Below are 16,512 nucleotides of genomic sequence, written 5' to 3' on the forward strand. Positions count from 1 at the left end.
GTGCCACAGAGCTTGCTTCAGTGCAACGTTCGCCAGAATCAATAGTCCGAAGCGTCTCTCTCGTAAATATGTGCAGCATATCCGACCTACTGGTAACAATGGGCGATGTGTGACATCACGATTGACTATATTCAGCTTTGATTTACTAACCACACAACATCCGTAAAAGAATGAGAATAATCTGTGCGCGGTTCATCGCGTGCCGCGAAACGGATGCTGTGTCAAATGTTATTCGAAAAGAAAGCCTCGGCTAACATATTCATGGAGCTCCATGCACAAGCCTCCTATTTTTCTCAAGTTATTTTGTAAGTTTTTGCGAAAGTTCGGCAACACACACAGACACGCACGCACACGCGCAAGCACAGACAGACAGACAAAGCAGAGCAGATAAAACAGCATAAACGTAGGCCAGCTGTCGTATGCGTGTCGTCCTTCTTGAGAGTGTTGCCCAAGCTCAGGCTTATATTTCTTCGTAGACAGACAGAGGTACTCAACTTGGACTTGTGTGTGTTTTCTTTTACCGTGTCCGGGCCTCTCGGTTCTCCTACCACGGTTATAGGTTGATGTGGTCACTGCTGATTAGCTGTGCGGACGCGTTCGTGAAATAATTTTCTTTTTCTTTTTGCTGTGGTAGGAAAGCAACACCCTTCGACAACGCTTAAAAAAAATCTGCAATATGAAGCTTTCACTAGTGAAGTAGAGACTGCATGTTAGGGTCTGTTGTGTGTGTTTAGAGAACGTTATGACAAGCGTCAAGACCACGGCTTGTGGGTATTAAACAAAGAAAAACAGGGTCCATGAAACAGCTGACGAATAGACAGTATGGCGCAGTTCAGAAGCTATCTCCCATATGTCAGGTAAAAGACGCGGTTACGTTAACTCTGCTTACTTCTTTGAGGTTGAGCGTGGTCAACGTCCCATGTGCCACGTCCTTACACTGTGATGAATGGTCATGATTCGAAGCCTTCCAAAGCAGACGACAGGAATGCAGAACGCAGAACTGCCAAGGCAAGAAGCTGCTGGTGCTCAACCGGGCCTCCTTCAGAGTGCAGTGGTCACGGGCTCTTCGTGTTTCTGCCAATAATTTGGCGCCTCTGCATGTATTACATGCGCTCCCGTGATACAGCTAAGTGTGGCACAGGCCCTGTCTTGTTCGTGACCTAGAATAGGCGTCCGAGTAAGAGCAGTACGGTGCCTTCATCATGCCATGAGAGCAGCTGGGATAGTATACGGTCGAAAAATGCCTAGAATGCCTACAATCTCGGCGTTCTCATCTCTACGACCAGGTGTCTAGGCCCTAGACACAGGAGTCGGGAGGAACGAGAGTAGAGCTCACCTATTGGCGATGGTGGAATGGTAGTAAACGCTTTCTTGCGATTTTTATGGTCTTAGATGGGGTTATAGGCTCACGTGAGGGTGTCAAACACTGGAGCACAATGTCCGCTAATACCCGCCACCCTCCAGAAACCGAAGTTACTCACTCTGGACGCTGTCGAAAGAAATATCCAGCAACTCGAATACATAGGAACTGTTCGATAAAGTCCGGTTCCAACGACATATGGAACGCGGGATCGCATGCATGCGGTCCGAAAATCGAATATGTGTCGAATATTGGAGCAGTACTTACAACGAGGCACAACGGCCTTCTGGCAGAGTACTGTATATAGATACCGCGTATTGTTTACTTTGCTATGAACTCCTCCTCCCGCTCAAACAAACTCACATGAAGGAGGTACCGGCACATGTCAGCGATGCAGCTCCTTGCGCCGTAGCCGGCGCGAATGTAACCACAATGTTCATTGCATAATGTAAGAAGTCTGAGCTTGGGCACAGCTAGAGGGTCAGGACGAACTCCCTCGATTGTTGTGCCCAGACTCAGACTCTTTAAGGCAGACTCATGTGGTCTAGTTAACGTTCGCTTCCGAAGAGCTACACCGTCGCAAAGTTGCTTTCTTCGCTTTGCTTTCTTGCAGCGCTTTAAGGAACTAGTATAATCGGCTCCAGCTTGCCGAACATGCTAGCAAACGACAAACCCATTATTTTCATTCGCAGGGATCTGGAAAACTGCAGTAAGCTTGTCAAATTTGTTGACTGTAATTAATTCCCCGACTGTTACTGCAGGGAATGACATCATTTTTGCCTAAATATCGCGGGCGGGCGTGCCGAGAGAAGCGATTTTGGTGCATCTCCCATAAGACCCCCATGTATTGAAAATTCACAAATTTTCATTCGCAAAAAATCAATGAATTGCGTCGCGTCTTCAAAATGTGTCATTCCCTAGACAAACTCGAGGGGATCACGCCTGTACCTGTTTCGTGTCGAAAGTTAGCGAAGTTTACGAGAACCCTGCGAACAAAAATTCCCCCCGACTTTCTTAAGAAATGAGTCTGCCTTAAATTATGGAGTGTCCACCGGGTGGCCTGCATCTACCTCAGTTACGCAGTGTTTGTCGTCATTATATCACGCGCGAGTAGAAGTTCTACTGTAGAACGTAGAAGAAGAAGAACAGGATGTTCTACGTCTCTGCAACACATCGCTGGAGCTAGGGATGCCAGACTCACGAGTAAGGACAGTTTGGTGATAATAACTTGTGTAAAAACTACCACAGCCTTTAAGCTATCTAAGTCGTTCCAATATGGTGTGTTTCCATAAGTCGTTTTCAATCAATTGCGGCTTTCTATTTTTAGCTATAGGCACGCATATACGCCCTTGGTATAAGAGCAATCTCTGTGCTGTTTTTCGTTTTTCGGATGTAGTTCCGTATCGGGACCACTGGCTTTTTTTAAAGAAAAGAGAATAAAAACAAAAATAAAACGCTTTTACGTGAAAGAGGAGCTAATTAGTAACGAAACTAAACAGGAATGATCCTCATATATTGCGTGAAACGTATAAAAATTAAATTTTATCGCCCGCTTCTTGAAGGCGGTCCGCCATCTTTACTGAGGATCTAGGCCGAGGCACATTCTCGACTGTTTACTCGACGCCCGCACCGCGTAGTGCGTGCCTGGGGACCCTCCCAATGTATAGAACCTTACCTAGACTAACCTCACTAAAGTGAGGTGATTTAGCTCAATTCAACGACCCTACCTCTTGCAAGATGGCAAGTTTCGAGTCCGTTAGGCTAGGCATTCACGTGTTTCTCCTGCGCTAAAAGTGAATCAGATGGGGTTGTTGAAATACATATAAAAAAAACTTCTAGTCCACAGAATTTTATAATTCTTACATTTTTAGATTCAGTATATGACCTTCTTCCACTTCCATGCAATATTTATCTTCCTAACGCTTTCACGAATTTTTAAAAACGAGTGGTCCCGATAGAGAACTACACCCTCTTTATTTTTATTTATTTATTTTTTTCTTATCTGCAAATTGTCCTCGGCGTGATTGCAATAGATTTCTGATGGTCGATTGTGCGAATATTGACATGAAACCACGCTGGCTACGTGTTTCAACAGAGGCGTCTGGTGCCAACGCCATCGGAGCAGTTCGAAGTGAGAAATCCTGCAAGGCAAATCCCTTATACTGCGCTTTTGACCATTGCTGTCCTATGGGGAACAGTCATCTTTGCTCCGGTCGCGTACTTCTGGTTGGGTCTCTACCTTCACGGGGCTACCGATGAACCACGGGTAAGCTTACACTTCGTTACAATTCGATGCATTCGAGCGAGATCGATAAGTAGCAGTACTCGAGATTTGTTTCCGAATCTGTACTGTATTGACTCTACTTTACAAAAAACATCCATTGAGGCTAGGGTTCGAGATCCCAAAATATCGGGATTAAAACTCACAAGGATCCTTCAGGTCTTCGAGACCGCACGGAATATTGTAGATATTCCCTTTCTCGCTTTTGATTTCCATAAATACCTTGCTTTCAATGTGAAAAGAAAACAAATTGAAATAGTCTTTCCAGAAGACTAGACCCGGCCACTCCAAACCAGAACATACAGTTACTATGGAATAATTAAAAGAGAACAGCAAAACGCATCAATAGTATCCCGGGGTTATGAAGGCAGCTCGTGATTCGGAGCCCTACTTGAGACTGAGGCAAACACTGAGGGAATAAACACAAGACATCGACTCAGATTCACCAACAAACATTTAATTCAGTCAAACAAGGAGTATGTATCGGGGAGGAAGATGGCATATGAGTTGGTGTCTTATGTTGTGCTCCCCGGCTCGTTTTTGCCTCAGCCTGAAGGAATGTTCGTTCCAGTAAACAGAAAGCAGAGAAAGCAGTGTGCTATCGTGGAGCCTCTCACAAGACTGCTGAATGCACGCATCAAGGTTTGTACCAGCAAGAGTCAAAGCAGTACATCGAATACATGCCGCTTTGGCCAAGAAAAGGGCGCGTTGCTGGCATCGCCTGAAGATCGCGACATCGTAACGCCGTCCGTGCTCGTGCAATGAGCGGCGTTACGATGCTGCGATCTTCAGGCGATGACACCAATGCGCCCCAGGTTTATTCTGCGAATTGCAATATGAGGCATGAAAATAACGGGGAATGGTGCTCAATCTCTTTTTCTGAAATTTGGGTAGCCCCGCCGAACTATACGGACCAGAAAAAGCGTGTCGGAATGCAGCTTCGCTTAGCTGCCTCATTGAGAAACCTCCCTGCAACACGATAACCATCCTGATATCGAGCGTTAGTTTGGTTTTCTATTTTTGTTTCGTTAATTTAGGAAGTAACAACGGCGGACATCTGGAGTGTATATATGGGCATCGAAAATACAGAAGCGTCCCACCCAAGTGACAGTGGAGGAATTACACAAGCTGTAAACAAGACATCTTCCATCGGAACCAATACGAAGGCCTCCAGTCAGCCGTCAAGTCCGTCAACAGAGTCACCCACTCAGTCTAGGCGATTTTCCGCAAAGCTCAAGGCTACGCCTGCACGGACAATTCCTCCCACCGTTCGTGTACGAACAGTCCCTGGTACCACTCCGACGTCAACCAGCAGGAGGAGGATCAGAACACTTTCTTCAAAGCACGCGACGATACGAACCTTTAGAACTCGCCGCACTGTCCACACGTCAACGGGAAGACGGAGACGGAGCACTCGGAGTACTCGGAGCACGACCCCGTCAATTGAAGAGTTACCCACGTACACGGGTGATTTCGACATTGAGGAACCCGATTTTATGGTGAGGAGCTATCCCATCCCTGTGAAGCAAGCAGGCGTCATCTTCTCCACAGTGACTTCTTTATTGCGGCTGCAGCTGAATAATTCGACGTAACGACTTCAGGAGAAGCCGCGGTCAACGAATATGTATTGTGCATGTTTCATATTACCTTATACAGAGAATGTGACTTTGTTCTATAAATAGCGGTTCCAAATGCGTTTGCGTTGTTAGGACGAACACTTCGCTGACCTCTACTATGCGCACCTGTGTACACAGGAATGCACACATCCTGCATTCATTTCCTTTACATTTTTTTACTGATCTGTGGTAACATCGCTTTGTATACCTTCATGCCGCTCCGTCGTGCGTTGCATTACCTACACACTGCTGATGAGGTCGTAATAAGACCGAAACACCTGTTTGGTCCCGGTATTGTAGCATTTGAGTTTAATATTCGTTGCGACCTGCAATGGTGGTCTACCAAGTGTTCAAAGAGCAAGCTATATTCAGCCATATACATATTATAGTAGAGCTAAGTGTAGTGAGAACCACAAGCACAGTAGACCCGAATCAAGACTGTGGCAAGCGATAAGTGTGAAGTGCGGGGAAGGATTACCTCATTGCTGCGGTCGGATTTGGATAATGGGCGGAAGAGGGCCTCTCTAGTAGGCGATTCGACGGAGGGAAAACAAGCCACAGGACGAACTTGAAGATGTCATAGGCATATAAATGTATGGCCGTATAGGCGATGGAGCCATACGTGAGAGGTGGGCAATATCAGGCATAGCTGAGGTCACTGCTGAGGTGCTGAGGTGAGAGCACTGCAGTCCCGTGTGAGCCATTGGAAATAGAGCTATGGGTGTGCAGCACAGGCACAGTGCTTGCTCTCTCGAACCTCGAAAATGTTGCCCTGGCGAGATTACGGGAAGTTGAAGCTACTTGGGCACGAAGTGACGGTGCCGCCCCGCAGCACCCATCTGGTGTGTCCTGCAGAGGTGGTTGGATGGGCAGGTTCGGAGGGTGCTTTCAGAAATCGCGTAGTCCCAGAGCTGGCACAGTCGTACGAGATCAAGTGCTGTTCGTGTCTTCCACACGGAAGCGTTATGGGCCATCGTACGAGGAATACAATAGCAGTTTTGGCTCTTAAGGGTATTGAGGTACCCTAGTATTGGCAGCACCTTACACAAAAGACAAATTTGGCTTTAGCCTAGGGTGCCTTAGTACAAGCTCCCACAGAGCGCGCTAGTATTGCGGTGCCCTACTTTAGCCTTCGTCAACGCGTCCCCTGTGGCATAGAGAGCCTAAGCTAATCTAAGAAAGGATAAGAAAACGTTTTTATTGGGTGCGTAAGGAGCACATCTTTCGCTCCAGAGGGAGTGACACTATATATATATATATATACCATACCCCACTAGGAGCCTCTGCTTAACGCTCCAAATGCGCGTCACCTGTATTGCTAACCACTTCCGCTCATATGTTCCGCTTCGGCGAGCGCGAGGACCGTCTCTTCTTCGTTCGTGGAGTCAGTTGACGTAGAAGGAAGTACTACCGTACAGGTACGGCGTATCCAAAGCCACTGAGGTGCATCGACGAGCCTTCTATGTCACTTGAATGCCGCTTAAAGGCGTGAAAACTTGCGGAACTACGTCACTGCACTTCCGTTTCGGTCGTTCTCAGCCCGTGACTCCGTCTTTGAGATGGAGTCACACAGTTCGGCTCGAGTTGCGCGCTCCGGCTGTGCGTTTGCTCCTTTGGTGGACAGAGTCTCTCTTGACTCTGGAGTAGTTATATACGCTATGCAAGTAGGTCAGACATCTGAGCGTCCCTCCAGTTTTCCTCTCTCCCCTATTGCCTGTGGAGCAATGTCATTGGCCCCTCTCCCAAACAAGGGGTAAGATTTCATGGTGGCACGCACGTGGTTTCTTTTATGCACCCATGCCGGTCAAGAGCCTTAATGCTGCCTTGTGAGTGGACAGACACTTAGTCACGTGGTTTATTCACACTTTACCCTCTCCCCCGAGCAGAGACTGTCGTAGCGTGTTTAGCGCACCCAATGGAATTCGCTCTAAGGACTCCTGGAGAAAGAACAAAAGAAAAAGAAACGAAAAAATGTCGCGTCCGTTCCAGTCGATTTCGAAACTTGGTGTCATTGTATTCCATTTTATTGACCACTGCCCACGGTATCGAAGACCCCACGCGGAATAGTTGGCGCAGTTTCACTGCTATTCGGTCGAATGCATGAAAAAGAGCAGGCGCCGGATGTTGAGAGCATGCCGGAATTCCCTCTCTGGGAAAAAGGCGAAAACGTCATTCCCCACCCCGCCAATCAGAGCACGGCCTTGAGAAAGGGGATGCCGCGGCGCTGCATGCGTCTGGACGGCGCCTTTTTCCTCTGATTGAGGCCCTCTCACTCCTCCTCTTAGGGAGTGACGTCACGCTGATACCATTGTTGCCGGAGCCTCCGCAGCTGCGGCCATGATAAAGTGGCTCGTGTTTTTCATCGTTGTTTCTTTTCATGGTTGTGCACGCGTAAAGCTGCCTCTCGATAATCTCGATAATTCGCGAGGCAAAATGCTTCGGAAAAAGCAACCCATAGCCAGCGCGACACCCTCCAGCCCCCAGCTCCTTTCGAACACCCTTCTCTTAAAATCTAATAACGCCGCGAGCAGTTGTTCAGTTTGAGTGAAGTATGGATGGTAGTGATTCGGCCATAGAAACTTTCCTCAGAGTTCGCCTCATGCAGCGTGAGGGCCTCAGAGAATGATGATTTCGTGCTTCCTCCACTTTTGTGATCAGCCACAAAATACAGATGGCACGAACGATAATTCTGTTGTGCATTAGAAAAATATGTCTGAATCCAACACGTTCAACGATGTTCGTTTGTTTGTAAGAAGAAAAAAAAGAGGAGCGTTCAACGATATTTCGCTGAGTTTGCCCTCAAGCTAGGCGCAAGGTGTAACAGAGTCACGTAACAGGTATACACAACACATAACATTGTCGCAACGGAAACAACCATGTCGTGCGTGGGTTGTGAAACAAGGACGGAAGGTACACGACCACCTCGAGCCATTGCCCGCGCACTCAGTGGGAAGCAAGAAAAAAGTCGTCCGCTGTAAAATTCTTCCGTGGCGACGCTTTGCAGATTCCTCGAAAGTAGAGCGTCCCTCTACAGACGCCTTGCATTGCTGCACGACGGCTGTGTCACTGACACGACCGCCATCTGCCTATATTTAGCCTCGATGACAGGGTGTATAATACATGGCTAAAGCGGTAACCACATTAGCGATGATATTTCCAGAAATGTGCGAGGATTTCTTTTTTTTTTTTTATAGAAAGCAGGCGTACAATATCTGTGCGGGATCTCTCGAGGGGAATTAATTAGTCCACGTGGATGGACATGTCTCTCTAGAGCCCCAATGGCTCTGGAGTATCAGTAACTCCCTTTCGGGCGGTCTGTGTTTCGGCTCTGGAACTCATTGACACTGTTTCTTCTTTCTCTTTCTTTTTTTTTTTGTGAGGAGAGGGTGAGACAAGGAGTGATGAGCACTCTAGGAGGAGGCAAACTTGAAATACTTCACAAGGCTAACTGCGTGAATACTCCTTCAGTCGTCGAAGGGCACCTACTCCGTTTAACGCGTCGTATCTTTTAAAATACAGAATAAAGCCTACGTAGCACGCGAGGAGGAGGAGGAGGTTGTAAAACGGAAGCGTTCTGTAGAAGGGCACACGACGACCTACAGCAATCACACACGCCTGACAGTGCTTACACTGGTGGGGAATACTTACAAAGGGCTACCTTAAGTGCGTCTTGTACTTATGGGAAACTTATGGGAAAATACCAAAACGTTTGTGTTTCTTTTCATTTGTGTTTTTGTGTCTGAAGTACATTTTTGAGGAAGAAATCTATTGGTGACAAGCCTCGAAATGTTGATAGGATGTTAAGCACCTAAAAGTTAAAAGCAAAGATATACACAGTCATGACACTGTGGTAGGCAGCTCGATGACTTGGCTTTGTCTTTTCAGGTCTCCGAATACATGATTCTGTTGCCCTTTTTACGTTGCTTCCTCCGCAGGAAGACAGTAATAATTATATTTAACGATGTATCACTGGCTTTTAAGTATTATACGATGGAGTAAAATAAGGCAATTTGCGCACTCAAAGGCACACACGCTTTCGTTGTCATTTTTTTTTTTTTTTCTGGTGAGGAAACACCCCAATCATCTTTAAAACAAAGTTGCTGTTTTATATTACGTTGCTGCAAATAGCAAAGCCACATAAAAAATTGACGTTTCTATTGTGCTCTATATTCTTTATTTTCTTTCTACAGCAACAAGAAGTGCTCAGGAACGGTCTCCGTTAACTTGCACCTCTTTCTCTGCAGTCATGCTTCCCCCGCAGTATATGGCCTAAGATTGGCACCAGAGCAATGCGCACTATGTAGGCAGAGGGATCAATAGGGATTTTCACTACATCCTCCTCCAAAACTCCCCTAACATCGCCTACCCAACTCCACAAAAAAAAAAAAAAAAAAAGAAAGCAAAACAGCCCTGATGGGACTTTTTTGGGTGGTGGTGCTTGTTACCCCACCGAAAATTTTCTGATATGAATATACATATTTTGTACGGAGATACATAGCAGTAGCCACCTGAAAGGGACCCCCGTGCGAAATCCCAATGCCTCCCTGAGATGGAACTCCCGGGCAAATCCTAGGGAATCAGGCAGGATACAATACTAGTTTGGGCAATCACAGCACATGCTATAGTCGCCCGTGTGAATGTAAATGTAAATTGTGCCATATCATTCGGTTTATATTCGGAGTAAGCAGTTGACCAGCACAGATTCACAGCACTTGCCAAAAATGCTTGCTGAAGATTTGCTAAAAAAATCAGTACGTAACTACCAAACAGTGGTACTTCGTACTAATGACGCCGTGTGCTACCGTAACGCAACAAGCGAGTAGCTTACATGTTTGGTGAGATTTAGGAGCTTATTGCTTATAAATACCTCGCAACATAGCAAACATGTGATATGTCACTCTGAAGAGTTTAAATTGCTTTATGAAATTGCGATGAAATCTGCCGGGGCAACGCCTGGTGTGAGACGATCCTCATTTTAGAGGGCAACACCGGTGCTCATGTAGCCAGCTTTTTTTCTTTTCCTTTCGTCATGATTTTGATTTCCACGCGGTCCTCCGTAGACGTCGCTGCGTTAGACCCAGTGTTATGCGCATCAATACTATGTTTGTGTCTACTTCGGCACAGTGTTCCCCGCAATTTTCAATTTTGGTTTTCTTAAAAAAAAGAAAACTACGATTATGATATGGACGAAAATTGTGACGTTGGGTTCCTGGGACCCTATATACGCTATTGAGTGAACTCACTTCATTGGTTGCGCCTCAGCTGTTTAACGGTACTCTTCAGTTCAACTGTGAATTACTTTCTTTTTTATTCTGTGTTAGCGCCGCGAAGCAACTGTAGCCATGAGAGAGGAGAGGAGAGAGGACAGCAGGAAGGAGTGGGGCACAGGGGGGTTAGTATGCGTCCTGGGCCGACTTCAGGGGAAACAGCGCCGACATTCGTCTAGAAAAAGTCTTCGGAAAACCCAGGGAAAACCTCAGACAGCACAGCCGCGGTGGTAGGATTCGAACCCACCACCTCCCAGACTTCAGCACGACCTTGGCTACCACCAGCCTTAACCCGCTCGGCCATGCCCCTGGTGTGTGAGTTACTTTGCCTATCATTTATATAGTACATATGTGTGGTCGACATTCAGCATTATTCGCGCTGCAGCCAGCTACTCCTTTAATTTGCCTTCCAAGTGAAGACGGCAAGTGAACCCGTTCTGCGAAGGTGAAACCGTGAGCGAGACAATGTGGACGAGGACGCCCCGCTTGAGTCACTGTGTCGGCGGCGGGGGCAGCCCGGGTAACGTGGGTAATAACGCGCAAAACGCCCTTCATTGTGTGGGGGAGATCCAAGAACTGTCTGCCGTTTCTTCCACTCCTCGCACCCGTGTAAATCTTTCTACAGTCACTGAACTGATTCCCACCTCCTTGAGAAGGTATACGAAGCGAGTATACGGCGCAAAGTTGATGGGATATGGAATTGACTTTTACGGGACGACAATTGCGGCGGTATAACCGTGTGTGTGTGTGTCGCGATATTGGGAAGTAAAAGTAAAAGTTGTTGCTTTAGAGCTGCTAAAAACACAAATAGAAACATACAGCCTTTCTTTTTTTACATCAGTAGCTGTTAACGGGAAGGCCTCGGAAAATCGCTATGGCTGTATCACAAAACCCTCCGCTCCTTCTGTCTTCTTCCTCTGTCTGTTGACTGTCGGTTTCGGTGATGCAAAACAAGTTGATAATCTAAGGCTAATAAAAAGCAGCTTTGACATATACTCAGAGACGTGTACGTTGTCCCGGAAAGTGTCTCGATTTTTCGGCGTTTCCTGTCCCGCAATTGTCCCGATGTTTGCCCCGCTAATCCCAGCTCTACACATCACCACTCACTTCACAGATCACAAGGCAGTACTCGTTACTCTAAAGTAGTTGTGCATATATCAGCAATAAAAGTGTCAACATACACACACAACGGCTACCGCTGAAGTTGGCGTTACTGCAATTTTTTTTGTTTTCGTCGGCCCCGCAATCGTTCTTGACAACGTGATGCGTTTGGTCGCTCCACACACTTTTCCGTAAAATATGTATAGTAAAGAAATGTTTCAGAATGGTACGTCACTTCGACCGTCGGGGTTCATGTACGGTTCGTGTATACGGGGTATGTATCACATCCTGCTTATCTACCGTCTCATACGTGATGGATGCACGTCCCATAACAATCTAGTATCGGGCGGGGATGAGTCCAGTGCCTGCCCCACCCTCCTACAACAATAACAACTTTATTTGAAGGATGGTGAGTCGGGCGATGAAACTCCCCAGTAACCCCCTCCTTGACCCCCTCCTATTCACACATGATCCTCATCCGACTTGTGAACACACAATATAGCACATATCATTTCTCAACGCACTCTTCGGTTGTCTTTGTGTCTGTGACGTCAGCAATACGCCTATATGAACGCTTACGTCATTCCAAAGTCGAAATCAGTTGTACAATGAGGTAATCCAAGACCACAGTGAATACAATATCGTAGACAGCATCCTTGCACGTATCTCATAGCCAGGTACAGCTTCAATAACTTAGACGCTGTACAGGCGCAAACAGACCTTCGTAAACGGTTTATGGAATTTTCCTTGGAGTTGCGTTAAAAATAAATGAAGGAGGTCGATGTCTGCAGCGATGTGATGTGGACTTGCAATTCGAGGCGAGGCTGTTCGCTGAAGGTTGGAGTTCAACGTGTCTTCTCCCTCAAGACGGACTGCTCCATAGACGTCACACATAGCAAGTGTCCCATTCAGATATGGCAGTCGTCGAAGAAGCCAGATAGCGGCGGTTCATGTTTTTTGACACCTTGAGACGTGCGTTGTGTTGGTCTGCTTGTGTCTGTTGGTTGGTCTGCCTTGTGTGTTCCAGCCTCAGCAGTTACTTTCCATCATAACAAGTGTGTAAGGAGTATGCGTGCCCATGCCTTCTTCCGTGGTACACGTTCCCGGAGCACTAACCGCGCGGCTAAAAGGATGAGGACGCGATTGCATCGTTCGAGCAGTTTGTACCCGCGCGGACGTCGACGGAACCTTGGATCCAATGATGCAGATGGTCGAGTACAGGTGTGAGAAGGTTGCCAACTGAAAATAGGATAGCGACTGACGTTTCGGGTCGTTTATGTTTTACGACCATTCCTGTCTTGTGCGAGCGCGAAATATTTCCTCGTCTTCTCTGTGCTTCCGCGTCTCGGGCAAGAAGCGACCTACGAGCAGATGAAACTGAAATGTCTTAAAGGAGCATTGCGAAATATGAGGGCCTCTATGACTCTCCTAAGAAGGACGCATCTCAGTTCGGAACGGCAACTTTTGGCGTTTTGTATCCAACCTTTGCATGGATACACAAACGTTCCGCTTACCCACAGAAACCAGAAACTAAACGTAGAACTATGTACCAGTTCGCCTGTGCCCTAGCCCTTGTTACCCACGAAAGTCTATTACCGGAAGAACCCGTTAAACTCTACTCAGTTATCCGGAGTTTGCTATCCATATCGAGATGGCCATGTGTGTCCTCCGGAGCGTCCAATAATGCGTGTACGATAGTTAATTATGTGAAAGAAACAAAAGGATTTGCTCTCAGGGCACTATTGGTATATGTATGACGGTATATGTTTCCTGCATAGCACGCTCCCGCTTCGTCAGTTTGAAAATGCTCTGAGTGTAAAGGAGACCTACAGGTTATTTTGAGAATTTCATTATCGGACACGTAGATCGAGTCGCTGAACCTAAGCCTCCGCCACCGTCTCAAAATGTTTAAAATAAAGTGTGCAGTTGTGATGAATTATTTGTCGAAAGGAGTTGTTCCGCATCGAAGAGCATACTCCGACATAAACGAACGGACAAAACTTCTGGGGGCGAAGACGTCGAAGATGAACCACATGAAGGCCGTGCTAGCTGAGGCGGTGTTTCCGGATGGCGTCGCCTTTGTGGAAGAGGATCTACTCAACGACACCCGTCTGAAGTTTAAAGAAATTGTGGCAAGACTGGAGATCCGGAAGACATCTGCTTACAGAATAATTGGTCATGAGAAAGGTCAATGGAGGGTAGCCCCCACGATTTCTCCAGTCGTTCAGAAGGGTATATAGCTTCGCTTGCACTCCTCTCAAAAGATATTGAATGCCTTTTCAGCCAGAAAGACGACAGCACTCGAAACCATCGTGTCTTGGGGACTAAACTGAGCCGGCAGAAACATGGAGGAGCGTCACCAAGAAAAGCAAAGGTAAAGGGTGTACAAAGCGAGTCGAGGTCCCCTGTCTTTTGGGGACCAGAAGGGTGATCGTTTAGATTGTCCACAAGGAGAGGAGCACTACTGGTACTGCAGAGGTACCCACCTGCACGAGTTTCACGAAACAATCAAAGGATAAGAAAGGCGTCACATATGCTGTGCCACGATATTCGCCACTTGCACGACAACGCGCCGGTTCACGCGGCAGTTGTTGCAAGGACCGCCGTGAAAGTATGTGGGTTCCAGGCGATCACCCACCCACTCTTTACAGCCCCGACATCTTACCCAACGATCATTACCTGCACTTGACACCGAAGTTTGTTCCTCGTTGAAGGAAATTCACCAATGGCGACAAACTCAAAGGATGCCGTTCTCCAATATTTTGAAGACAAGACGGTGACCTGGTAATGTAGAGCTGCGACACTTGCACCAGAATAAACTGAGATTGCACTGGAAAGAAGCACATTTTTGTTTCTATTTTTTCTTTTATAACACAATTAGGCCGGAACGTACCTCGTACAACTCGTTTATCCAGGAATCCGTTATCGAGACGGTTGGACAACGGTGCGGATGAGGGAGACCGGATGAACGGGACAAGCTGGTATATTACTCTTTACACTGGCAAGAGCTTCTCTTGCCTTTAATGCTCTTACTTAATGCCCACTTAATGTTAGTACAATATACATTTCCCCTGCAAAATACGAACGACGCTATATTATGCCAGCAAGGTGTGATTATTCCAATAGCATACAACGACGCCTGTGTTATCTACAGATGTATAGGCACGTGCGCCTGGTAGCGAAGCTTATTCGAAAGACAACTTATTGAGAAGGAGAGACAGCTGGTCACCCACAGATAGCCGGCGCATTTTTGCTGATGACTTGGAGTATTCCAAACCCGTATATATGTTGTATGGACACAGTACAAAGACTAACACCACACACAACCCTGTGCCCCACATGGCTGCATCTGCGGACGCTTGAAGCATCCAGCTGACGTTTCCAGGCCGTCCTTTTTTCTTTTTTATTGGGATGCTTTGTTGCATGGCAGGCACTGCGCTTCCATGGCGACGACAAGGTATTTCCTCTTTCTGGCATCTTATCGACATTAGAAGGTCGCTTCTCAAATGACGTGACCCAGGCTTCACGTTCAGGACCACAGTCGTTGGACGCAGTCGAAATAAGCGTGATCTGCTCTTGCACGCGTGCTATTCATCATTTCCAATCGTATTTATGCGACACTCGTCGCAATCTACTCTTCAAATAGCAGCGGTCGACGAAGAAATGCATGCAGCAAAACTCGTTTTTGAAACACCCTGATTTCGCACAGAGCAGTACAGACTTTGAGACTGACGAATAGTCTAGCATTTGCAACTTCCGTTGGATTCAATCAGCGCTGACAAATAAACGAGCACAACCACCGTTTCACAAATTACTCTTTCGGCTCTGCGGACAAACGATCCCTCAAACGAAACAATATCGGCGACTTGTGAGGCAGCCAGCGTGTTATAGGTAGACGAAGATGGTACTCCGTCTTCGTGGAGAAGGCCTTGCAGTTCGCCGCCGTGGTCCTGCATCGAAAAACCCGCCTATCCGGACTGGTGACTTTCTCCGTAACAGTAGAAGGGCAGCGAAAGCCGTACATGTGGCGCACATCACAGTGGCCTTGTACTTTCGAGAAACGGGACGTATTAATCCAGACACAGTTCGCATGCCAATGTTGCGGACTGTTCTTGGTATTCGTGCACGCGAAGCGACATTCCGGCGATTGCATTGAAGTACAGTTTCTGGAATCCCGCCAGCTGATGGAGACTTCGGATGTGCGATGATTTCTTCATCTTCGAAGGCAGAAGGCATGCTACTTATTGGGATTTGTTCGTATTAGGGCGAAGGACTGTATCGTTGGCCTTTATTTTGCGGCCACGATATCGCGTTGTGCACTAATCCTTACGGAAGTACAGCACGACTTTATTTTCCTCGTATCCGGTCGATGTTCCGTTCTGAGCAAAGACTGTTGTGGAATCGGGTATGAAAAATATGTACTATATGATCGTAGGAGTAAATGATTGTTATTATGGATGCATATGATGAGAAGGTACGGTCACTGACAGTTCAGTCAACTTGACGGAGAAGAGTTGTTTTGTACTACTCACTGTAGCTCCTTGTTTTCCTGGCAATTCGCAGAGTCAAGAGTCACAAAACCCTATGGGTGTAGGCATCCCACGCTTACGCCTCTTCTTACCCTTCCCTCCCTTTCATGCCAGTAACCTTGCGCTACACTCAGAGCAAAGTTACATTTACTGAGCTCGTCCATTTCTACAATCCATCCGATTTAACGGCATCTATTGCAGAACTTTAATATCCATGTGCATTTTAGAATCGATCACGTGACGTGTGTCTCCGCACAGTGTCTCCGTGAAGTCAGTGTTAGTCGAGCAAGTTGGAGGACGAGAGGATGCAGAGCGTGTTGGTTGAGTAACACGGTAACAAACGAGAAGAAACACGGAC

The 16,512-nt window shown here is 46.9% G+C and overlaps 2 protein-coding genes across 3 annotated transcripts in view; one reads left to right on the forward strand and one right to left on the reverse strand.

The window, feature by feature from the left end:
• The window catches only part of LOC135368338 (uncharacterized), a 66,442-nt gene that overhangs the window by 35,789 nt on the left and 14,141 nt on the right, over nt 1-16,512 (reverse strand). The gene's annotated exons all lie outside the window — the stretch shown is intronic.
• LOC135368347 (uncharacterized) lies at nt 2,473-5,335 on the forward strand. The gene is made up of 3 exons (XM_064601553.1): nt 2,473-2,563; nt 3,456-3,626; nt 4,679-5,335. Exons 1-3 carry the CDS (start codon nt 2,549-2,551, stop codon nt 5,231-5,233), a joined length of 741 nt encoding a protein of 246 aa, XP_064457623.1. The 5' UTR covers nt 2,473-2,548; the 3' UTR covers nt 5,234-5,335.

The sequence above is a fragment of the Ornithodoros turicata genome, chromosome 9 (genome assembly GCF_037126465.1).
Source record: "Ornithodoros turicata isolate Travis chromosome 9, ASM3712646v1, whole genome shotgun sequence".
NCBI lineage: Eukaryota > Metazoa > Arthropoda > Arachnida > Ixodida > Argasidae > Ornithodoros > Ornithodoros turicata.